Source organism: Zootoca vivipara, chromosome 4 (genome assembly GCF_963506605.1).
Source record: "Zootoca vivipara chromosome 4, rZooViv1.1, whole genome shotgun sequence".
In the NCBI taxonomy this organism is placed as follows: Eukaryota; Metazoa; Chordata; class Lepidosauria; order Squamata; family Lacertidae; genus Zootoca; species Zootoca vivipara.
Window position 1 is genome coordinate 29,166,413 of NC_083279.1, and position 25,005 is coordinate 29,191,417.

Below are 25,005 nucleotides of genomic sequence, written 5' to 3' on the forward strand. Positions count from 1 at the left end.
TTCATACAAAGCAAGCTGGGCAGAATGCCATGGAATTACAGTTATACTGTAGAGCCACCTATTTCATCTCCTAAGCAGAGGCTACCCTCTAGTGGAGATGAAAGGCGCATTGCAGTTCTTACAAGAAAAATAAAATGTGAAATGCATCCCATTCAGGGTATCTCCAGCATTTCATTGGGGGGGGGGCGTTCTTCAAAAGCATACCTGAACGTTAGATTTAGTGCAGCTAAAATAGATGAGAGGGTTCTACGAATTATTATTTTTTAAAGACACTGACTTTTCAGGTTTAGAAGATGACTGGGAAATGCCTTGAAAAGTGTGGGATGAGAACCAATACCCAATTAAGGACCAGATATAATCTACCAGGTGGCACTGTGGGACCCAGGTGGCGCTGTGGGTTAAACCACAGAGCCTAGGGCTTGCTGATCAGAAGGTCGGCGGTTCAAATCCCCGCAACGGGGTGAGCTCCCGTTGCTCTGGGACCAGCTCCTGCCAACCTAGCAGTTTGAAAGCACGTCAAAGTGCAAGTAGATAAATAGGTACCGCTCCGGCGGGAAGGTAAACAGCGTTTCCGTGCGCTGCTCTGGTTCGCCAGAAGCAGCTTTGTCATGCTGGCCATATGACCCAGAAGCTGTCTGCGGATAAACGCCGGCTCCCTCGGCCTATAGAGCGAGATGAGCGCCGCAACCCCAGAGTCGGACACAACTGGACCTGATGGTCAGGGGGCCCTTTACCCTTTACCTTTATAATCTACCCCATGCGTAATCTTTGTGCAAAGTGTATCTGTGGTATTGCACTCCTCATCAGAGGAGGACTAAGCCCTGAGTCAGGCTCCTTCTGGGTGCAAGCATCCTGGATCTAGTGAGGAGGTTGAGGAGGGCCTTCTACACCCAGGGTGAGTCCAGCCGCTGACATCAAGACCAATCAGGTCTCCTGCCGGAGGAAAAGGCAGTGCCTTAAACACCAGGTGCAAACCTGGCCCATCTGGAGAAGTGGTTGGCTATAGACAAGGGTTTTTCGGGAGTTAGGCCCTCCTCTCAAGGAGATGCACGGAGATAAATGAGTTGGCTGGCATCAGCTGAAGTTGGGGTGTGGTTCCAGTAGCTCCAGCTTAAAAACCCTAGGAGAAGCCATAGCTAGTGCGCCAGCATAAGCTGATGGTAGGTGTTCCATGGCACTGAAACCAGCTAGGCCTGTTGAAATAGATCTAATAAATATTCCAGTCTCTGAATCTGATCCTTAAGGAGGAGTGTGAACAGGCCAAAACAGTCCAATACCAGCAAATGGTAAAATTTGCTAGAGCCAATCAGAAGGATTGTCTAAATAGAGGAAGTACTGAGCAAATAGCATAAATGAATCATGAGCTACTGGCTTTTAGAGTTGTGTGAGCAGCATTTGCAGGTCTAGACTTCCAGATCTAGACCTCTCCGCCACAAGCAGAGGTTCCAAAGCTTCCACTGCAAATTGTCTTTAAGCGCATTTCAAAAATGTTGTAAATGTAAATCAACACACCGCTCTTAAACAACTAACAATGCAGTCCAGTTTTCTTACTCGTCAGTATATTATTCACCACATAATCGCCACATTTGAAATGCAGATTTTTCTTTCCAAAAATGCAGGGTGCAATGACTATGCGGTGAATTGCGGGGCTGCCCATCTGCCTCCCCGCACAGTGGACGTCGGTCCTCTCATCTTGACAGACACTCTGCTCCAACCAGCACTGGCCTTGCACAGCCGGGTGCTGCCTGAGTCGATTGTAGCAAGAAGCGAGAGTGGGGATGCTAATGGAGCTCAGGTGCCCAGCGACACCACGCCTGTGGCACCAGCAAGAGGGGTGGAGGGTGGAGCTGGGAGCAGTTGACTGTGAAGGCCCCGCTGAGTGTTTAGCACCTTGGCTGCTCAGCAGGCAGGTTTCCTGGCCAGGTTTTGAACAAGGCATTTACTGTATTTCTCCTGCGATGATTTTGCGGTGAAAGCTTTGGGGCCGATTTTAGGGCCGGAAGAAAGGGGTGCAGTGGCAGTGATTATGCGGTGAATTACAGTAGCTCAGTCTCTGGGACTAGAGAGATATTCAGATAGTCAAGTTTCTCCTTCAATATGCTGGCAGCTTCCAGAGAGAGCCCAAGACTCCCAAGGATGAATCATCAACTACTAACATAAACACCAAAACAAATACTCCACCCCCCTAGTTGCAGCTTTAGCTGCACACGCAGCTTTTTGCACTTGTTGCATTTCTCTGCAAAACAGACATTCTACAAACTTCCACATCGCATTTTATACACAATGTGCACAAACGTAGCATTTTATGCACATTAAGCACATCTTTTACACTTATTCCAACTCCCTCTTAGAGAGACAGACAGTGCTTGTTCAGGGTATTCTAAGATTAATAACCTGAAAGACATATTGTCAGGGGGCTCCCAAAGGTCCCACGGGAGGAGGGGGGTGCCAGATCGGGTAACAGGGATCCCAGGCCCCTCCTCTCCAGCAGTACATCTTCCAGCCGAGGTAGCAGCGAGTCGTCCAATGGGGAGGAAGAGGAAACGGTCAGACAGGTGGGAAGCGGGCTCAGCGATGGTGGCGCGGAGCCCTTGCACCACTTTCAACAGGAGGGTTCAGAAAGGGAGACGTTGTTTCCGGCGCCCTATTTGCGCAGAGGGGTCAAGCGCAAAGAGGGTAGGCAGAGATTGGGGGTGTCCCAAGTTCTTCTGTTGGGCTCGTAACAGGAAGGGGCCACTCCCGGATTCTGCGAGTGACTGAGATGGACGTGTTTTAGTTAGCTCTGCACTGTACATAGTATGCACAATAAACCTGTAAAAAGCCAGGTTGGATTCCAGCGTCGTTACTCGTGAGTCACCACCTCACGCCCATTACACATATGCTACCATCTCTTGATATCCTCATTCAAGTCCAGTAGCTCCTTGGTTCCTGCAAGATGTGGCAGCTGACTGGCAGCAGGAGGGAGGGACAGGTGCCATAATAACCTGGGACATTAAGATCCCACAGATGGCAAGAGCCAGTGCCGCTAATAGGATTTACAAGCCTCAGAACGTATGTGAGTAAATCAGTTAGGGTTCTGGTTTACACAGTCATGGTGTGGCACAAAAGACCAGGAATGACATCTAAGGGGCATTTACATAAACATACTTGCAGTATTGCCTTATCTGGCTATAAACACGAATCACACACCCAGAAACATAAGGCATTTGAACAAAGGCAATTGAAAGAAGCTAAACCGGGTCTCCATTTTTTTTTTTGTAAAACAGGCAACGCCTTCCATGGTGTTAGAGGGAGCATTAGGAGCTCATGCCAGGCTCAGAGAAGCTGTGCTTGAGCACAGCCCGGCCTGTGTAGTGTTTTTAGAGAGCGGCTTTGAAGAGAGCTGAAAGAATTTAATGAATAGATGATATGTGTTAGGAGGTGATAGTTTTTGCAGAGTCCTGAAGATGATAGGATGGTGCGATCACTGCTTGTGAAGTGCACCCTTATTCTTTTTCTGTCCAAACGTGTTTTGCAGACTTGTTTCCTATAGGGCTTCAACAACTTGCAGTGCCTGATTGCCCAGAGAAGATAGCAGAACAAAAGAAATACTGTAAGCACACACAGCACAAGCATTGATGGCTCTGTTGTGTTACCTCCATCTCCTTTCCAAACTGTTGTTTGTCAGCGTTAATAAGTAACCCTTATCCCAGAATGTTTTCTAGCTTGTTGATTAAAACTGAAGTGATATCTTTGAAACTTTCTCTCTCTCCTTTCCTTATAGTTACCGCTGCCTGGCACTTCTATATTGGAGAATGTTTCGACTCAAAAGAGACCATGCTGTAAAATATTCAAAAGCACTTATTGAGTATTTCAAGGTACTTTCTTGTCTTGGGAAAACCTTAGTATATGTGTGGGGGGGGGCATTATTGCTCCTGAATACTGGCCACTTTTCTGAACACTTTGATTTGTGAATAAAATTTGAGGTGCATATCATAGGGAGATGTGTGGTTGCCATTGATATGGCAGATCCCCACCCCACCCCCAATTAAGTAAATCAAGAAAAATACTTAGCTAACTGAGATTCTGCCCCCTCCCAACATGAAGCCTTGCCCCCCCCCCCCCGCAATTCTACAATTCTATATGGTTCTGTGATTGGACTTACTTCTGAGCAACGTATAGGATTGTGCTGTAAAATGTTCTCCCTTTTCCTCTGCGCTGTGTACTGTTGGCACTCATTACAAACCCTTTAGTTACTTGTAACATTTTCCCTCCCTCTGCAGAATTCATCTAAAGTTGCTCAAGCACCATCTCCCTGGGGTGCCAGTGGAAAGTAAGTTCACTGCTCCACTATCCTACGCTAATATTTCATTCAGCCATCCACGCACAGCTAAAGTTTTGAATACTAGCAACTTAGTGGTAATTTTGATGCTGTTTATAAAGAAACTGTAACCATTGCAGTGGGCTTTGATCAGATGAACAGGCTTTACTTTTCTTTATAAAAAAAAAAGTAACCTGGAAGTATTCTGAGACTGCTTCGCTCATTGCATGGCAACAAGTCTGAATTTGCTACAAAGGGCACATGCATTCAATAGAGGAAGCCCTTCCTATTTTGATTCTCCCAAAGGGTGTACCTGGGATGCATGCATTTTTGAAAACCTGTTTGTCACATCCATGCATGCAGTGCATTTTTTGCATGCAGTGTTATGAATCTTTAACTGTACACCTAAACAGTAATGCGTGAAATAGCCTTGTTTTGCTTCTGCATCACTGAACCCTCCAGCATCACTATTGCTTTCTTTCTGGGCCCTCTATAAATTGTAGAGGAGGAGCTACAAGAGCTGTTTTTTCTGCCATTCCGTGGGTTTGCTGTATTCTGAAACAACATACCCACAAATACCGGGAAGAACTTGCAACCCTTAAAAAAAGTATTGGCAAAGAATAATGAAGCTTGTTGTAAGGAAGGACAGGATGTGGAAGTCGATAGGTCAGGGGAACACTAGCCTGGATGAACTCGAAACCATTTATGTTTACTGGTATCCTGTGGTGGCTGGTGGCTGCCCATTGGAACTGGTAGGGCAAGAAGACAGGGAGCCCAAACAGGAGTCATACCAACAACAGGCAAAGCCTGTTTATTTTAACTCCATCCTCTTGCCTATTGAGTTCTGCAAGTGCAACATGGAGACTGAGGAGGAGGAGGAGGATGTCAGCCATTGCCACATGCTTTTAAGTCAGAAAAGGCAGGCCGGTGGGGGCTGGCTGAGGGCACACGGAGACTGGTGGGGCCATACCGTAATGGACCCGCGTCCACCGCTGGTATCTTGAGTATATGCACACAGTTTTTAATATCCTTCAATAAACTTTGGTTTTCAGGTATACGGGAACACCCTCACCAGTTTCACCCAGCCCATCTCCTGTGAGTTCTGTAGGGTCCCAGGGAAGCACTAGAGCCCCCTCGCCCTCCTCCATCATCAGCATTCCACAACGGATTCACCAGATGGCAGCCAATCATGTTAGCATCACCAACAGCATCTTGCACAGTTATGACTACTGGGAGATGGCTGACAATCTTGCCAAGGAAAACCAAGGTAGGTGTTTGAAAAGCACTAAAATTGGCCAGAATTGTTGACATGCCGTTTTGACCCATGCTTGAGTCTAGGTGTTTTGGGTCTTGGATCATGCTCCTTCCCACCTCTCTGACTTGCCACTGGCGTCAAAGAATAAGGAAGAAAGCGGCTGTTTTCCTTTCAACAAAGAGTGACCAGAGTCCCAAAGCAGGCCTGATTAAAACAGATCCAAGAACGACTTGGAGTTGACTGTTCACCACTCTCTCAATCACCTTTGTCTAGAAAGGTCTACAGCAGATAACATTATATGGGTCCAAGCTTGGTTTCTTCAGGAGCGGCTGAATTATAACTTCTTTTTCAAAAGCTGGAACTGCTCATTCAAGAGGTATTTACAACCTTACAGAAAAGACATCCCCTTCCTGCTAGAGCAAGGGTGGAGCATTCAGGTGGTTGTCCAGACTGTACCGGTCATCTTGCCCACACCCTTTGGCTCCAATAACTGAAAATCATTCAACCAAATTAGACCATTAGTGGACACCTGCACCAATGACACACTGCTAACTGGAGCCCACATGATGATGGATATGGGTGAATTGTATCTCACAATTGTATGCTACAGCCTGTTACTAACTCCTGTTTCCGCACTTTTAATGGGGCTTAGTCACTCGCAACTAACTTTAGCTGAATCAGGGCTGTTTTATAAACCAGGAAACAAGTAACCATTCTTCTTTTGCACAAAAATCAATGAACCGTTAAGAAAGGAAAAGGCTAAGGAACCAACCTTATTGTTTCTATATAAAATCGTTCAGTGGTGGAAAGCTTTGCAGTAAAGGCATTAGAAGCCTCAAACAAACCCTGTAACCATGAATTAAATTGTGCCTACGTTACCAATATATTATGTGCATTAATTAGAAATTTCAAAAATGCCTATCATGCAACCAGGAGTAATCAGTATTGGTTTTTCTAATGTTTTATTCCCTAGATTTCTTTAATGATTTGGATGTACTGATGGGACCTGTCACCTTGCACAGCAGTATGGAACACCTGGTGCAATATACCCAGCAAGGACTCCACTGGATAAGGAACAGTGCTCAGTTGTCATAATAACTGTGGCATTCATCTGGACACTAGACTCTCCCACAGACAATTCAATTATTCTAGACACTGTGCTACAGAAATACGCAACCACAGCATTGCTTCAAACAAATGTGAACCTTTCTTTAACACGGAACAATATTTTTTTCCCCAGAGTACAGAAATAGGTGTGTATGTATATTATGCAATGTTTGTCTCTTCCGATGTGTTATACTTTAATAGTCTCCAAATATCACTTCTGTAAAGAAGAAAACTAAACATAGGTGTGTTAGAACAAACCCTCTCACATACACACGCACACACACACACACACACACACACACACACGCACACACAATCCTCCAGTAGAAAACTATGGCTTGATTTATCCAGGTATAATAAACATTACATCTTATTCAGAAAAGTCTTTTCTATGTGATATTAAGTGTGCTCATAAATCTCTGCTTACCTTTTCTGAAAAGATGTGGTTTCGTAAACTAGGCCAAGTGCAGTTTCATAGGCATATTTGCTCTATCATGAACTATGTTTATTCTGTGATTTACATTTTAACAGAAATGACCAATTTCTGTTCCTTGGAAGCTCTTCCGTTTGCCAGACAATAGTCTGGATACCAGTTTGCATGGAAACAGACATTTATCGCTCCCCGCCAGGGCCAGCCCCTCATGAGGCAGGGTCCACCTGGTGCAGCAGATCTTTCTTCTCCTCCCCCACCTTTGTTCCTGATGTAGATCTACCCTGACCCCCTTCTTCCTTTGTGTGTGGGGGGAGCACCGGGGTCACCATTTGGGGATCTGCCTCAAGTGCCAAAATGTCTTGGACCAGCCCTGCTGGTTAGGATCCATATACGTTAGCATTTAGCAGTAAGGGTTTCCTAGTTACAGAACATCTGCAGTCAGACACAACAGCATATACAGTAAACCTACGTAATCAGAATGATGCCATATTAAAGTGTGAAACATGTTTATTACTTAGCAATCTGAAAAAATGGGTTCCTTCTTTTTTGAATGAAACTGAGGATAAACTTTTTTATCATACCTTGATTCGAATATTGTGGGGTCATTAGTGGCCCGATCAAGTTCACAAGCTTCTAATTGGCTACCCAGTTAGAAGAATATTCATTTCATAAGGCCTGCTATGTTTTGTGGCTATAAAAAAAACACTAGATTACATATAGAATTTAATATTTGGTTTTCAAATTATATTTGTTTTCAGAAAGCCATTTATACATATGCATATACTATACTAGGGAACAGTCTTTAAAAATGGTAGAGGGTGGTGGAATAATGAAATAGAATGTAATGGTATTGAGGAAAGGTTCCCCCCCCCCAATGGCGACATTTCAAAACAAATTGTAGCTGACTCCACCAATAATGCTGCAAAACCAGTGCATAAACATACACACACATTCTGATAAGCATTTTAGCAATGCAGCATCTTACCAATTTTTTTCTAGTTCAAATTTAATTACATTCAATTCTGTTTATGTGCAAAGCTTGGCTTGCTGCCTTCTGTACTAAAAATAATCTGTTATTTTCTTCTATACCTGTGCTTTTTATTATTCCATATTTATAAATTGTCTTCAGTGCCTGCTGACCAAGAAAACAAATCTAGCAATAATCAGATTCAATTTCAGTCTGAGAAAGCTGCACCAACTGTCTTGTCCATTTTATACATGATTCTTTTTTTAAAAAGAAAACAAGAAAGTGTTTTGTGGAGCCTTTAAATATTCACAAATGTATTGTGGCACAAATTTTCATGGGCCAGAGTCCATTTTGTCAGATGCATGGAATGCTCACCTGAATACAGTAGACAAATATACACACATACAATATATACACATACACACAATGGGTACAGAGAATGGAAGAATTCCCTCTTACCCACCCAATGATTAGGAAGTGATAACGTATAAGAATTTCACTATGTTTCTGAGGACAAATGAATACAGAATCTTATTTAATAATTTCATTTTTGTTTTTTGATCAATCTTAATTGTTCAGCATTTATATCCTGGAATGTTCAGTACTTATTTTGCATCCCATTCTGAATCACATAATACGTTTAGTCATTTCATTAACGTTACTTAGATTACTCAGTGCTGACTTCGGAAAAATGAATTTATAATTCAGTTGATACTGAATGTGTTACTTGAGGAGGGCCTCAGGGTTTTTTGTTTTTTAAAAAAATAACATAAATGCAACATACAGTGGAACCTCGGTTTATGAACACTTCGGTTTATGAATTTTTGGTTTATGAACACCGCAGACCCATCCGGAACGGATTAATTCACTTTCCATTACTTTTAATGGGAAAGTTCGTTTCAGTTTATGAACGCTTCAGTTTATGAACAGACTTCCGGAACCAATTACACCCATGTTTCAGTTTATGAACGCTTCAGTTTAAGTACTCCGCGGACCCGTCTGGAACGGATTAATCCACTTTCCATTACTTTCAATGGGAAAGTTCGCTTCAGTTTATGAACGGTTACTCTGCGGACCGTCTGGAACGGATTAATCCACTTTCCATTACTTTCAATGGGAAAGTTCGCTTCAGTTTATGAACGGTTACTCTGCGGACCGTCTGGAACGGATTAATCCACTTTCCATTACTTTCAATGGGAAAGTTCGCTTCAGTTTATGAATGCTTCAGTTTATGAACAGACTTCCGGAACCAATTGTGTTCATAAACCGAGGTACCACTGTACATACAAACAAACGAAGCCAGATCTTCGTTTACTGATTTTGGCATTGCAGTTTTCAGTACTAAAGATGCAAGACAAATTTCAAACTAAACAACTCATCTCTTCAGAAGTGAACATGGCCAACAAATTAAGGGTGCAATCCTAAACACACTTTTTCTAGGGAGTAAGCACAATTGAACACTCTGTGGTTTGTTTCCAGGTAAACACGCACATGACTGCTCTGTAAGTTCCAATAATAATCACAAATATCACGTGTGTACATACCATAGTTTTTTAGACTGATAAAATTACTGTTTTCAGAACCATTTAAGGGAGTGTTGACCCTGAAAATGCCGCAAATAAATATTTTGGCATTATATTATATAAAAAAGATAGGAAATAATGCTAACTGTTGAATACTGGGGCAGGCAGATGGGTGGTGGAAATGAAAGAAATTGAACAAATACCGTAGGTTACAAACACAGTGAATGTCCCTATAATCTGTGTGAGGCAGCTATCACAGAATAAGGGACAAGTTCCTGAGTTTCTACCAGTAGCCCCAAAACACTGATAAGAAGGGTTTAAAACGATGGGTGCTTACTATGATAGCAAGTCTAATTATTGCATATTTATTTTTGTTTGCATGTTCTTTGCTTATGAAATACATGGGAGTGCTATGAACACATACCCGTGCATCTAGAATTCCTACTCAGGATGCTGGCATTCCCACCCCCCCCCAAAGCATCCTAGAATCCATCTGGATGAGTACAATGTGTTCCTATAAATTCTACAGGATTTTTAGGGGGTTTTGTTTGTTCATTAGCATACAACTGTGTACACCTGCTGTAGGAACTTAATAAGGCACCACACCTGCGTTGCATGGGATCAAAGTAAGAACATAAATAGGTGTAGATAATTTATAAAAGTCATCAGTTTAAAGAAGAAGAATTGCCTTACATACTAAGAGAGCAGTATTCTAGGTTCATGTAATTTCTGAGCAGAGTCTTTGATTACTTATACTGGTGCAATCCCATGGACTTCTTCATTACAGTGGTCCCTCGACATACAAATTTAATCCTTTCTGAACGGACCTTCGTAAGTCGAAAAAATCGTGAGTAGAAGTCAATGGGGGGATATTTGTAGGTCGAAAAAATCCTATCTAAAAATTCGTAAGTCCAAAAAAACCTATCTAAACCGCATTCAAAATGGCGGACGGAGCTCCATTCATAACTCAAAACATTCGTACGTTGAGTTATTCGTAAGTCGAGGTACCACTGTATATGGATTTATGGGCAATGAGATGACACCAATTTAAAATAGCAATGAATTTCTAGTGTGTAAAGCTTGAAATAGTTTGCCTTTGGAACTTTACATTAGCATTCAGATGTAAATTTCCACCAATTGCACAGGATTTTTATATAGCCAGATTTTTATTTTTATTTTCTTAATGAGGGCAAATATTCAGGCCTTAGTTTGTACTTAATGCATCTATCCACAAGACTGCAATTGACATGAGCGATACATTTCCCTCCACTTTTGGGCCGCAATTTTTAAACAAAACCAGGGTTCACAAACCTACTTGGATTAAACGTGTCTCTCTCTGCTAGTGGAAAGGAACTTTGTTGCTGATGGACACTTGTGGTCACTAGAACGCCAGTTCAGCCAGGAGAACTAAGCAACACCTCTGCTCAGTCCAACCTGTTCTGTGTGTTTAGGATTGTGGTCTAAATGATCAATAGTAGCAAACAATCACAACTGGATTTCACAAAATCATCATCTTCTTTTTGTGCAACCAAAAAACATTTTAATGAAATCTTGTTAAATAATAATTATATTTCAACCCATAATCCAAGACAATGTGACATTTTATTTCTGCACATCTTAACATAGAAGATAAAAAAAACTATTGGAAAAAAAAATATCTTTACAAGTGAAACACCCACAGACTATTTTGTGTGGTGAGGTAACCATTTGCTGTATGGTCAGTCTCAGTGTTGCACATCTAGCCATGTGAGATACCACCTGTTGGTATCATGTGATGAGGAAAAATTTTCTTAGTCCCTGCTACCAATGGGAAATGAGGGCAAGATGCCTGGCCGTTTGGTTTCCCATAAGCCAAATCCTGTGTGGTGATAGATTTCTATGAACAGTACATCTTGGGCAGGTTGTTGGGTTTTTTTACTGGCTTTTTTATTTCTGCATTCCCATATTTACTTATTTTGTGCCTTTGCAAATCACTTCTATATTAACTTGAATAAGTAACATTACTACATGCAAGCTTTCCTAGTTGTATTTCAAGTATCCACCACATGACTAGCAGTTGTATGAAGCGGCCACAAATATAGGAGTATGTCTGATGCAGGTTCACTCAAGATGCTCATGTAGGCCCACCAATCCTTTGGCAAGTCCTTGCCATGGGTAAATATCACTTGAACCTGGCGGTCACAGATATGGCAGGCCAGAATTCACATTTTTCCAGAGGCCACAATTGCAGGCATTGTGGCCAACTACGTATTGGACAGCCCACCTGGTAATATGTTAGCATTATCCATCAGTTGCAAATGTGCCCCAGATTATACTCATTCATTTTTGTGTATGTCAGTAATTCTGCTGTATGCCAGTGCAGAGGGGGCAGTTTCCACTATACAGTATTGGCAACCTTTAGGAAATTCCTGCTAGGACTTAATGTAGTCATGTTGTAATGATCTGTTTCCATTCCTCTCACGCTCCTTAACATAGAACTCGATTAGTCCATAGTTACAGGGTTGTTTCTCTAGGTGCCAGCATTGTTTTGAAAAAACAGGAAAGGCGATAGAGTGCTATCTATAAGTCTGGCACCTTTCTGCTAGCATTTACACTGTCTCAATACAGTTCTTCTGTGTATGTCATTACAATGGCATGTTTTTATTGTTTACACTCACTGAGCAACTTAAGAAACGGAAGTATTCTGTACAGTAATTTATGCTCTAAAGTGTGTGTGTGTGTATGTATATATGTATGTATGTATATGTATATATATATTGAAATGTTTGAAGTTATTAATTTATTGAATCAGTTGGCATTTCCTCCCCAGTCTCCAAGGGTGCTTCAGAAAAGAACAGCAATATCAAGGAGCCCAGGGAATTGTCTTTTGGTCTGTCAAGCTCACTCTCATTTACACTGACAAGCAGCAGCTCTCCAGGGTTTTAGACAAGGGGGTCTCTCCCAGTCCTGCCTGGAAATATCAGGAACTGAAATTTGGACCTACTGCATCCTGAGTTATGACTCTCCCCCCAGCTCTACATCATGGGCAACTTGCTTCGACCTAACTTTCCAAAACACCCTTCCAATTGCAAATAACTTTCTTCTTAGACAATACTAATCTTGAGGCTATGGCTGCTGCGTTTTGATCACTTTGCGGTGAATTATTTATGCCAAACCTATTATCAATTTAATTAGAAGTAGCAATGTCAGAGTGTCAATCCAAGCAATACATAGCGAATTAGGAAGGGGAGTAACATTAATTCTTTATAACAACATAACCACAAAACATGCACGATACGTGACAAGAACGAACTGCAAAGTGCTTTTCCATTTTGCCTTTTTGAGACCAAAAACAGGAAGCCAATCAAAATACTAAGCCGATCTGCAGCAAGTCTGTCTCAATTCCTTCCTCAAGCAATATAGCTGGAGCTGTCCATTTGTTGATGATAATGAATGCAGGTGTGTTCTTAATCTTGCGGGGTTAATTCACATGCTGTTTGTACCAGTGTATATTCACGTCGTTAGAACTGCATCAATGTGAGTGGTTTGTCATTTCCTGAGAGTTTTGTCTCAGCCAAGCATGTGACTGATGGAGTGAATAGCGTGCTTATGTACTATTTGAACTTGATGGTCTCCCAAATTTTGAAATAGGAACCGCAGGATGTGCAAGCAACGTCTGTATTATTCTGACTCCTAGAATATCAAACTACTTGACATAGCTCAGCAGATAACATTTATTCAATGCCATGTTTGCAAATAAAATATTAAATCCTTTGGCCCCACTAAATCATAAAGAGAATAATGTGAGAGGTTTGTTTGTTTATAGCTCTTTTACATAGCTCTTTTACATAGTTAAAATTCATGTGTATAAAGTGATGAAATATTATTGACAAATTGTTTTGCTGTTTGGAGGTTTTGCTGTTTCTACCATTCATACAAAACTCATGTAGCACAGTTCCTGGAATGGTGAAAAACCCTACTGTAATGTTACAGAATGAGCCTTAAGGATTTGTTTTTGTTTTGTTTTTTAAAAAAGCACTTTTATATTATAAATATTAATTCATCAATAAGATTACTTTTTTAATGTGAAAATAAACCATGAACTCGACACCCTTAACATCTCAATTTTGTCTCATCTGAGTCTTTTTGGGAAACGTTTAAAGCTGCCATTATTTTAGCAGTACATGTTTCGAAACCATAGGACCAATCCTCACACTCCAGATGAGGATGAAGTGATCTCAAATTACTTTACATTAAAGAGAAACTGTCCAGTTCTGGGAGAGCTCAGAGCTCACAGGAGAAGCCCTGCAATGTCCCATCAAGGAAGGAATTCCAGGCAAGAGTGGAGCTCAAGACAAGATCATAATGTGAAGGACCTTGACAAGCTCTGCAGAGGCAGATATGCAAGCTGTTGCCTCTGCATGCACTTAGGGCAAGGAAAAGAAAAAGGAAATTACAACTCTGTACGACCCAAGGCTGGTGCAATATGAGGGAACACAGAGACATGTACATGTAGCTATACTTTAAAAAACAAAATAAAATTGCTGCCCCAGTGTGAAACTGTGCTCCTAAAAATAATATTTAAAAACATACAGGAAGTGATCTGTTCCTGCCCTTGCGTTTCAATAGCAGATATTTTCCCTTCTTGTCATGATTGCATTCTGCCATATGGACAGGCAATCAATATTTTAACAGGTCAAATAATGCTATTTTAATAGTTGTGTGGAGCCACAATTTCAATCCGACTTCCAGCTGATTGCAGTACAGTTAATGCCACAGCAGAGTTAAATGGTTTTAGAAGGAATGCAAGCAGCTGTCTTATATTATCACACTTAAGTTTCATCCTTCTGAAGGGACAATGGCAGCTGTAGGCACCAGCCATAACAGGGCAAGGAAGCTGTTTGTTGTAGGGATGTTGTGGTCAAGGGACGATGGCAATGTGGAGCTCTAAAGCTGTGCTCAAGTATAAGGGCCATCAAGAACTGAGCTAAGTGTCCTTCAGTGGGACGACTTTTGTGAGTGGACCCTGGCAAGCATCTTGGCTATAGTGTCAATACTACGAGCAACAGTGGTACCTCATTAATTAATTAATTAATTAATTAAGTGGTACTTAATTGGTTCTGGAAGTCCGTACTTAACCTGAAGCAAACTTTCCCATTGTAAGTAATGGAAAGTGGATTAATGCCTTCCAGATGGGTCCACGGAGTACTTAAATTGAAAGTACTCAGCCTGAAGCGTACTTAACCCGAGGTATGACTTTACATTTAAAGAGGTATTTCCATAAAGTTTATATACATATTGATAATCGAAAACCTCGAAGTGGTTTTACAAAGAGGATAAAACAATAAAATCAGCAAGAAAAAACTTAGTGGTGGAGGGGGAATATAAATTTGCCCTATATATATATATATATATTTACTTATGCAAAACTCAGTGGCATCTGTAAATAATCTTAACGCTTTCTCTAGTACTGGGGCACATGTGCCCCTGTTCTCATATTACACAATGAAATAAATTAGGGATAACTTTATTTGATTATTTAATTTCTATAAAGCTTAATATATTAAAAACACCACTATAAGCCCTCTACAAAAAAAATGAAGCAGCAACAGATAAAATATTACAAATATACAAAGTTACATACAAAAATGTTACTTCAGTACAACGTTACATATCTCTCTCTCCATTCATTTCCCTTCTGACACACCCTCCCCTTCAGCCTCTGGGTTCTCATGGTTTTGAAACCATTTCATACTTTAAAAATCAGACTGTTGGTTTTGTTTTGTTTTTGCTTCCTCGTTTTCTATGTATTTGCTCCCTGCAGTTCCTCTTTTTTGCCCACTAGATGTCAGTAAAAGGCAGCTGCATCTCAGAGGAGGCCTCTTCATCCTTTACACTATTTCCCACCCCTGACAGCAACAGCATGTTAAACATAGATTATCCTTGCACTTTAATCCCCAAATGTATCCCCGTCTCGGCTAAGCCTCTGTAGCAGACAGCAGCTAGGAATGTCCTGTAATGAATGATACTGATAAAAGCAGGTACAGTGCGGCAGTTCAGGAGACGTCTGGCGTTGCATGCAAACTCTGCGGGCTGTTCCTGCAATGCAGTACTGTCTTGTATGAGAGATCCGATCAGACTGATTTCAACATTATACACACAGCCAGAGTTAATGTGATCTTGTCTATAACGTTCGGCTGCCTATGCAAAACCATTTGGTTACAAGGTAATCGATCTTTCACTTACATGCAGAGGAGTCTCCTCGGTGCAAGCTCTCTTGAGGCGATTATTACAAAGGGGGCGGGGCGGGGCGAGGAATCCATATATTTAAATAGACATAGTCGCTAAATGAATGTTGGCTTACTTTACTAAGATTTTGTTGTTGGTGGTATTCCTCTGTCTCTGTGTGCGCGTGCATTTGTAGAAAGCAGTATTTTGTGTGTGCTGACACACAAGATCTGGAGTAGATGTCGTTTTCTGTGCGCGCACACAAATATGTAGAAACAGCTGTGCACACGTTTTCATCCATCTGTTACAATCGCCCTGGAGCAATGAGTTATGTAGTTTTTTGTGGGCTTTGTGTGGTCCAATAATAAACCAAAGACATTGAAATGAAATTGGCAAAGCTGAAATTTGATTCTATGGAGGCACTCAAATAAAAGCAATTAAGTTACCCATGAGTCACGGGCAGAATAAAAACTCTTAAGGGCCTACATCAGAAAAATAAATGCACATAGAAAATAAACTTTTTAAAAGAATATTGTTATAAAGTGGTGCAATATTTCAGGAGTTGTAGATGCTTTATCCAGGGTGTGAGTTTCCATTAGGACAATGAGACACAGTGGAGACTGTGGTGTCATTATGATACATGGTTTATTTACACATATATACGACCTGAACCCAACAGAGGAATGTCCAACAATACATTCCAATAAGTTCTGACCTCTCCCATAGACACCAATAGGTTCTTGGCTCTCCCTCTCCAACCTACTGCTTAGTAACTGCTCCTTAACTCCGGGAATAGGGCTGTATATAAATTCAATTAACAACAATAACAACTCCATGTTAGGTTCCATGATGGAGGACAGCCAAGGTGGGATATATAAATACAGTACAAATTACTGAACAAACAAAAGAAAACATGCTAGTGTGGATGCAGACCAACGACATTTACTTTGCTGGATGAGCAATCAAATAGTTGCCAGTTGCACAGTTTGCATTTATTTATTTGTGCAAGGCGTTTATGGATCGTTTTTCAGGTGGACACCACTAAGTGTTTTTACCACAGATTATGACAAGCTTTGGGGTTTGTTTGTTTTTTTATTTATTAAAAAAGTTAAGATAAAACAAGGGCAACAGTTTGCTTATAAATAAGAGATCTCTAGAAGCCCCTGTGGTGCAGGTCAGGGGGGCGCGGCTGGAGGGCGGCGGCAGGTCTCTCTTATTTTCTGTTCCATTCGGAGAAAGGCGGTCATTCAGAAGCTTAATGTCGGGTATATGGCGATACATAAGGAAAAAAGGAAAACCCAGTGTCAGTGTGCATCTGCATGCACGCTTGGAAAGTCAGCCCCGTGGATGCGTGTCTTTGTGTGCAAAGAGGCTTCGCACTTGCTGCACGTTCTACGAGCGCTTATAGACGAGTTGCAAGACTTGCCGCCGAATACGTGCTTAAGCACGGAAAAACCTGCCTAATTTAAAACACGCCGCGCCAGAGACCTTTGCACGCGCCTTTAAGTGACAGCACAACGCCTGGATCGGCGGTAACGCCACATTCCGAGCTTCCGTTCGCAGCAGCAGCAGCCGCCCCAGGTCTGCCTGCGCGCGTGGATCTATATCGTATCTGTTTATATACAGTACTGTATAGCTTTCCTCCGCGCAGCGACAGCAGCAGCAGGACTATCCTGTCAGCTCCCTCCCGCCGCCGCCTCCTTGTTTGTGTGTATGAACGAGGAGCCGCGCTTCTCTCCTCTCGCCGCCTCTCCTTTAGGGGGCGCCAGAGCCTCGTCTGCTTCCCCTTCCCTCAGAGGACACTGAGGCAGCCCGCAGCGCCAGGCGAGGGGGAGGGAGTAAAGAGAGCGAGTAGGAGGAAAAGAGTGGGCGGTGAGGGGGGGGATGCCGCGCGCGCTCTCACTCGCTGCCCCAGACGTCACGTGATAATGAGAAGCCTTTCCCCCCCCCTCCCTTCCATTTATTTATTTCTCTGTCTCTCCCCCCCTGTTGGCCACGCGACTGCTTAAGGCCACCAGGGGGCGCCGCCTCAGGGCAGGACTGTCTGATTGGTTGGCTGCGGCGAAGGAGCGCTGTTGATCAAGCAAGGAGGGAGGGGAGGGAGGGGGAGAGAGAGGGAAAAGGCCCAACGGCTGCGGCGGTTGGCGGCGCGAGACTCTTGAGCGCGCCGTGCGTGACGCGGCGTTCCGAGAGGGAAGGTCGGAGGAGGAGCGACGGCGAGGTGAAGGCGCAGGCGAGGCGAAGTGTGTGAGGAGCAGCTGCTGCTCTCGCTGCGGCGGCGGGCGGCGTGAGCCGAGGACGCGATGTGAGGTTTCCACACGGCCCGGCAGGGCAGGCGGCGACGCCCGGCGAGCGGGCAGAGAAAGGTGAGAGAGGCTGTGGAAGAGGTTGGCGGCCCCGCCACCGCCGCCTTCGCCCACAACTGCCTGCCTATCCCGGTGCGGAAGTGGCGCTTGTTGTGTCTGAAGCGGCAGCGGGGGAGGCCCCCATGTGGTGCGTACACACGGCGCAGGCAGACACGAGGGTTGCCTGACCCTGCAAGTCTCCGGAGGAGGCGGGCGAGGGACCAAAGCTTTGGCAGGCCCGGATCCACTGCGGGCGGGCCTCCCTCCTGGCTGGCGAGCGGGGCTTGGGTTGCTCGCTTCTCCGGAGGGGAGAGGGCGGCCGGTTGTTTTAAGTCAGCGAAGCCTCGGCCTCCTCGAAGGCGCCAACCTGGTTGACGCCGCCGCCGCCGCTGCCCTTAGTTCCGGATCAGCGTCGTTTGCAAGCCGAGCACGTCCTGGGAACCATGGCGGTGCCTCGCAGCTTTTCTACATCCCTGCCAGCTGCCTTGCTGGTGGCTGCACAGGCACAGCTCGCACACGGCGTGAGGAAGTGGGGGATGCCTGGGGTTTATCTACTGACACGGAAGGAGATGCTGTTTTTTTCCGTGCTCCTTCCTCTGCGTCTTCAGGCGCTCGTGCCCATTGCAAAACTAAGACGCCGGCTACTCAGGCTCGGGGTTTAAAAAAAAAAGGGAAAACCGGGTAGATAGAAAAGAGCGGTGCCGCATGAAGGCTGGCGCGAGTTATATGCAACAGGACTTCACAGCTGGGTTGCGATAAGAAACATGTTTCCAGTTGCTTTTGGTTGTGGTGGGGATGAAGACAGTTGCTCAGATGGGATCATTTCCGATTTCTTTGAGTATCTTGTTCAAGCACCCGTCATGCATCTTTATGTGTATTAGACAGCTACCCAATTTGCACGTTTCAGTCCCATAATTCTTGCAAAGGGGGGTGGAATTGCTTGCCCCAAAAATACTGCCCTAGAGGTTCAGAACAAAAGGTCAAATAGAAGTCTTGGTACATAGGTATCTTTATATGCTTAATCACTAGTGAACACCAGGGGCTGTAGTTAGATAAGATCCTTATAATAGCTTCGTTAAACTAAAGATAATTAAACACACCTAGTCTCTGAAGACCTTTCATTTGCTATCTTGTCTCTTGTGTGACATTAACCTGACCTGACATTGGCCTTTTCTTCTGTCTCTGTAAGGCTAGTTTTACCTGCTGATTGATTGAACATTGCAGACCATTACTAGTGGGGGTAACATTAGAAAGACCACATAATAAAAATATCTTTTTACTTAAAAAATAAATAAAACTTTTTTCTTAGTGGCTATTCTGTCCTGAAGCTTCTCATTTACAGGGCAAAACCAGTCAGCTTTTTCCATATGTGAGGTAGTATATATGCTTTGGATTATGTGTTGAGTCAGAAGAAAGACACTAACTTTGGGAATGTCTCACTGAGTATGGTCATAACTTGACCTTCCACTAACACAATGAAACTTGGAAATTTAATAGGAAGAATTGCCACAGCTTTCTGAATGGACTGTAATCTCTGTTTCTGCTTGTTCTGTTGCTATTAATCAGACAAAAATGCTAAACTAGTTTAGTAACTAAATACAAATAATATAAAGTAAAAGGTAGTTAGACTGAATAAGTTGCTTGCATAAAATGTATTAAGTACTTGGAAAATAACTGTACGGAACAGTGGTTAATGTTCTTTTGCTTCATATTTGCATAATAATCCCTGTGAGTCTCATTAAATTCAATGGAATTTACTTCCAGATAATTGTATATAGATTGGCAACTTAGTCTAGAAATTCTAATACATGTAGCAGAATATAATATTTTTTGTATTGGTACACCTAGCTGAAAATCCCCCTGAAGTATATCTTTAGGCCTATATGTTATAATTAAATCATGTGGTTTGCTTTTTATGGAAAACGGAGGCAACTTAATGATGATCAAGTTTGGTTGGACCATACCCTTAACATTCAAAGTAATTTCCTTCCAATATATCTGTTATTTATTGATTTTTGTTTCTGGGGTGTTTTTTTTACATGCACCTCAAGGTGATGCACAGACATACAGTAAAAGCAGCTAAAATATTTTTTAAAACAGAGATTTCTGCAGGGTCACAATTGGACCCATGCCAGTCCCAAAACCTATCCCCACCCCTGTGAGTCGACTTTCACAAGCTGTGTAGCAAATTGGCTTCTTCATGCTTAGATCCTTGATCATATAACTAATACAAGCAATGTGCTCTATATTCTGTGACTTGACTTGCAAGTATCTGTTTTATATGTTTATTGAAATATCTGCTAGTCATGATGGCTGTGTGCCAGCTCAAAAATCGGAGTACTAGTACCCAGGAAGCAAAAGTAGGGACAATACTGTTGTATTCAAGTCTTTTTTTCAGGTTTTCCGTAGGCATCTCATCTGACCATTGTGAGAACAGGATGCTGGACTAGGTCGGTCTTGGTCTGATCTTACAGGGCTCTTAGATTGCTCTGCATGTTTATTATTACAGTCATACCTCTGGTTACGTTCGCTGTGGTTTACTTCTGGATTCGGCGATTTGCACAGACGCGCCGAATGACGTCACGCGCATGTGCAGAAGCGCTTAAGGTTGCGTACTGCTCTGGTTGCATACGGGGCTCCTGAATGGATACCGTTCGCATCCAGAGGTACCACTGTACTTTCTAGAAAGCTTGTTGGTGTCTCTTGTATCTTCTTTCTCTTACATCAAGTATGTCAGCTTATATTATGGATGGCTATTTTGTATTATTATGACAGTTATACCTTGGTTCTTGAACTGAATGCATTATGGGAGTTCGTTCGACTCCCGAAACCATTTGAAAACAAAAGCACAGCTTCCGATTGGCTGCAGGAGTGTCCTGCAGCCAATTGGAAGCTGTGCTGGATGTTCGGCTTCCGAAAATCGTTCAAAAACCGGAACACACACTCCAGGTTTTTGATTGTTTGGGTACCAAAACGTACAAGTTCTAAGGCATTCAGCAACCAAGGTACAACTGTATTGTACTATTCGTACAAGTCTTTCATGCCCTTTGGCTAGAATAAGAAACTTAAGAACTGCATTGAACTTTCTAATTTGGGAACTTTGATAGTCTGGATTGGGTTGATCATTGGAGGCAGGGGGTACAATTGTATATGTACAGTATTGCTTAGTAGCAGAGAGCACCTAAGCATGTATTGTTCATAATTTACTGTGGGTGGTAGTATACCCCACTTCAATACAAGGCAGCACAACTAACTACCGTGTTTCCCCTTTTTTAATACGTAGTCAGAAAGTAAGCCATGGCAGGGTTTTTAACCATTTGAGAGCTATAAGACATACCCCGAAAATAAGCCATACTTCCGCACCAGCTAGCAGGACCCAGCATGCCGGCCGCGACAGGAGGAGGAAGCCTGCCGGGTCGGGTCAGTGCCCGGAAGCGGCGGTGGCTGCTTTAGTGCCAATAAAGCGTGCAGCAGTGCCGCACGGAGCACCAGCCAGCAGGACCCAGCTCCTGCAATGCCGGCCGCGGCAGGAGGAGGAAGCCTGCGGGGTCGGGTGGGTGCCCAGAAGCGGTGGCGGCTGCAGCGCTGACAAAGCGTGAAGCAGCGCCGCACGAAGCACCAAGGGCACGAGCGGCAGGAGGAAAGAGAGAGAGGCTCGTTACTTGCGGCACTTTAAGAGAAGCAGCCAGAACCGATCTCCACATTCCGAGCCTCCCTTTTGCGCGTGCGGGCATGTTAAAGCCCCGATCACTTCACTCCCCACTTCTTCCTCGCCATCCCTCCCTTTCACGCGTTGCCTTGACCCCGCAGCCCCCCTCCCTGGCCATCTTCCCCTAAGTGCAGCGCTGCTTCGTGAGCGCTGTAGCCGCACGCTCTCTGTGTGTGCGCGCGTCTCTTTCTTTCTCTCCCTGTGCGTCCGTCTCTCTCTCTGTGTGCGTGTGCGCGCGTCTCTTTCTCTCTCTCCCCCGTGCGTCTCTCTCTCTGTGTGCGCGCGTCTCTTTCTTTCTCTTCCTGTGCGTCCGTCTGTGTGTGTGTGTGCGCGCGCGCGTCTCTCTCTCTCCCCCCCGTGCGTCTCTCTGTGTGTGTGTTTGTGCGCGTCTCTTTCTTTCTCTCCCCGTGCGTCCGTCTCTCTCTGTGTGTGTGTGCGCGCGTCTCTTTCTCTCTCTTCCCCCCGTGCGTCTCTGTGTGTGTGCGCGCGTCTCTTTCTCTCTCTCCCCCGTGCGTCTCTGTGTGTGTGTGTGTGTGCGCGCGTCTCTTTCTCTCTCTCCCCCGTGCGTCTCTCTGTGTGTGTGTGTGTGTGCGCGCGCGTCTCTTTCTTTCTCTCCCCCGTGCGTCTCTGTGTGTGTGTGTGTGTGCGCGCGTCTCTTTCTCTCTCTCCCCCGTGCGTCTCTGTGTGTGTGTGTGTGTGTGCGCGCGCGTCTCTTTCTTTCTCTCCCCCGTGCGTCTCTCTCTGTGTGTGTGTGTGTGTGCGCGCGTCTCTTTCTCTCTCTCCCCCGTGCGTCTCTGTGTGTGTGTGTGTGTGCGCGCGTCTCTTTCTCTCTCTCCCCCGTGCGTCTCTGTGTGTGTGTGTGTGTGTGTGTGCGCGCGCGTCTCTTTCTTTCTCTCCCCCGTGCGTCTCTGTGTGTGTGTGTGTGTGTGTGTGTGTGCGCGCGTCTCTTTCTCTCCCTGTGCGTGTCTCTCTCTCAGTGTGTATGTGTGTGTGTGTGTGTGTGTGCGCGCGCGCGCGCGTCTCCCCCCCCAGAGAAAAGGTTCCGCTTCGGCTCGTCATTCAGCCGCGCGCGCGCGCCAGGGGCATGGGCCCAAGCCTCGTCCCCCTCGCGCTTCCCTCACAAGCATCTCAGAGCGGGACGGGTCACGGCCTCCCTCCTCATTCCTCGGCCGGCGTGAGAGAGCCCGGGGAGCAGAAGGATCCCAGGTTTAACCCCCAGGTACCCCCAAGTTTGAAATTCTGGAGAGCTGCTGCCAGCCTGGTTGACAGTAAAACCTGGATAGCACAGTAGGCTAGAGTGTGGTGTTTATAATGTGCGCGGAAGAGAGCACCGAGTGTCCTGAGCCAGTGGGACCCAGTTGTACCAGCACTTAAAAAAAAAGACACCCCCTGAAAATAAGCCACCGTGTGTTTTTTTGAGGAAAAAAAGTTATAAGACGGTGTCTTAAAAAAGGGGAAACACGGTAGAACAAAATAAAATCATAAGCACATCAAAAAAATTGTACAATCAAGAACAGCACCATAAAGGTTTTTTTAATTGAATAAATCAGGGATCAGCAAACTTTTTCATCTGGGGGCCGGTCCACTGTCCCTCAGACCTTGTGGGGGGCCGGACTATATTTTGGAAAAAACATATGAACGAATTCCTATGTCCTACAAATAACCCAGAGATGCATTTTAAATAAAAGGACACATTCTACTCATGTAAATACATGCTGATTCCCGGACCGTCCGCGGGCCGGATTTAGAAGGTGATTGGGCCACATCCAGCCCCCGGGCCTTAGTTAGTTTGGGGACCCCTGGAATAAAGCATTCTGAATGCAACTGCTATAGCAGACAAATTGTGTTTTGGACAGCTTTGCCTTTGACCTTCAGGGCTTCACTGATGGAAGTGGATTGAAGGCTTGAACTGACTTGAAGCATTCCCACATTTTTGCAGTCAACAGCTACCACTGGATCTTCATGCGTAAGATGAACTCATTGGCTTTAAAGCAAGCCAACTTCACACCATGAATTATGAAGCTGGTTTGTTAAACTAATCAGAATTCATTGTAAACCATGATCTCTGGTCTTGAGACACAGCAAGCTGAGGTTTAGGGAAAGCAAGACTTAACATAGTTGCAGTTGCAGCTAAGAGAGGTATAGTGGAATGTGTGAGACTGAGGTTCAGATGGATTCATTCCAGGTTGTACATACCAAACCATGTTTAAACCATGGTGTGAAATCAGTCACAGTATTTTAAAGATGCTAACTGAACTCTTTGTTAGTTTTCTGTCACAACACAGATCTGAGTTCTCCTTGTTAATGAATAAGCTGTCAGTATACATAATTATCCACTAAAGTTGACAAATCCATATAGTATAGAATGCTTGTAAAAGTTTCACTTGGAATCTCTGCAATTTGTAGGGAAGGAAATTCGTTTATAATGGATACCTTTGTTAACAAATGCTCATGTCTCTGAAAATCATGTTTTCACATTTTGCTTCCATAAAGCAAACTCTGACTCAGCAACTTTTGTCAAGCACATAATCTGTGCTGTCTCTTGGGTGTCATCCCAGCCTTTATGTGGATGCCCTATGTGTGATTGCTATGCCTTGTTTTCATGGCCAGATCATCTGTGCTTTGCATGGTTACTTGTCTCAGGCTTTTCACACCATGCATTTCCAGTGCAGTTTTGTGACAAGGAATTCTGTACAGGTGAATGGGTGGGCTGGAGGAGAAGTAATAGTTCACTCCATCCATTCTGGCTGTAGCGGAAAGGAAGCCCCTTCCTCTGTGGCCAACACCAAGGCATAGCAGGCTTGTGGAAGACAGACAGATTGCCCAGTCCCTCCTCTGCCAGCTGTTCAGTGGAGGCAATATTTTGTTTTAAGTCTTTAGTAGCCTGTACTTTGTCCATGGCTAGCACAGAAATGCCAACAAATGGCCTCATAGCAGGGTAGTAATGTTCATGGACTTATTCTCAAGATTGTTACGGTGCTCTGTATATGATGACAGTTTGTTATCCGTAAAATCCCAAATGTTACAAATCCTCAAATTTAGAATAAAACATGGGTTGGATTGCCTTCTGTTAAATTTATTTAGTCAGTGTTTGAAACTCCCATTGTTCTGGGTGCATTTTGTGACAGGGAATTTCCGCAGCACAGGCAGTTTCTGAGC

At 44.0% G+C, this 25,005-nt stretch overlaps 2 protein-coding genes across 7 annotated transcripts in view; both read left to right on the plus strand.

The window, feature by feature from the left end:
- The window catches only part of AFF3 (ALF transcription elongation factor 3), a 226,647-nt gene extending 212,664 nt beyond the window's left edge, over positions 1–13,983 (plus strand). For all 5 annotated transcript variants that reach the window (XM_035114249.2, XM_035114250.2, XM_035114252.2 and 2 more), the window contains 4 exons: positions 3,764–3,857; positions 4,263–4,312; positions 5,353–5,567; positions 6,529–13,983. In XM_035114249.2, the coding sequence (XP_034970140.2) occupies positions 3,764–3,857; positions 4,263–4,312; positions 5,353–5,567; positions 6,529–6,650 (481 nt within the window). In that variant the 3' untranslated portion in view covers positions 6,651–13,983. The remainder of the gene's footprint in view (positions 1–3,763; positions 3,858–4,262; positions 4,313–5,352; positions 5,568–6,528) is intronic.
- Positions 13,984–18,002: 4,019 nt separating this feature from the next.
- REV1 (REV1 DNA directed polymerase) overlaps positions 18,003–25,005 on the plus strand; it is a 46,240-nt gene continuing 39,237 nt past the window's right edge. For both annotated transcript variants that reach the window (XM_035115511.2, XM_035115512.2), the window contains exon 1: positions 18,003–18,158. The gene's annotated coding sequence lies outside the window, so the exon portion shown is untranslated. The remainder of the gene's footprint in view (positions 18,159–25,005) is intronic.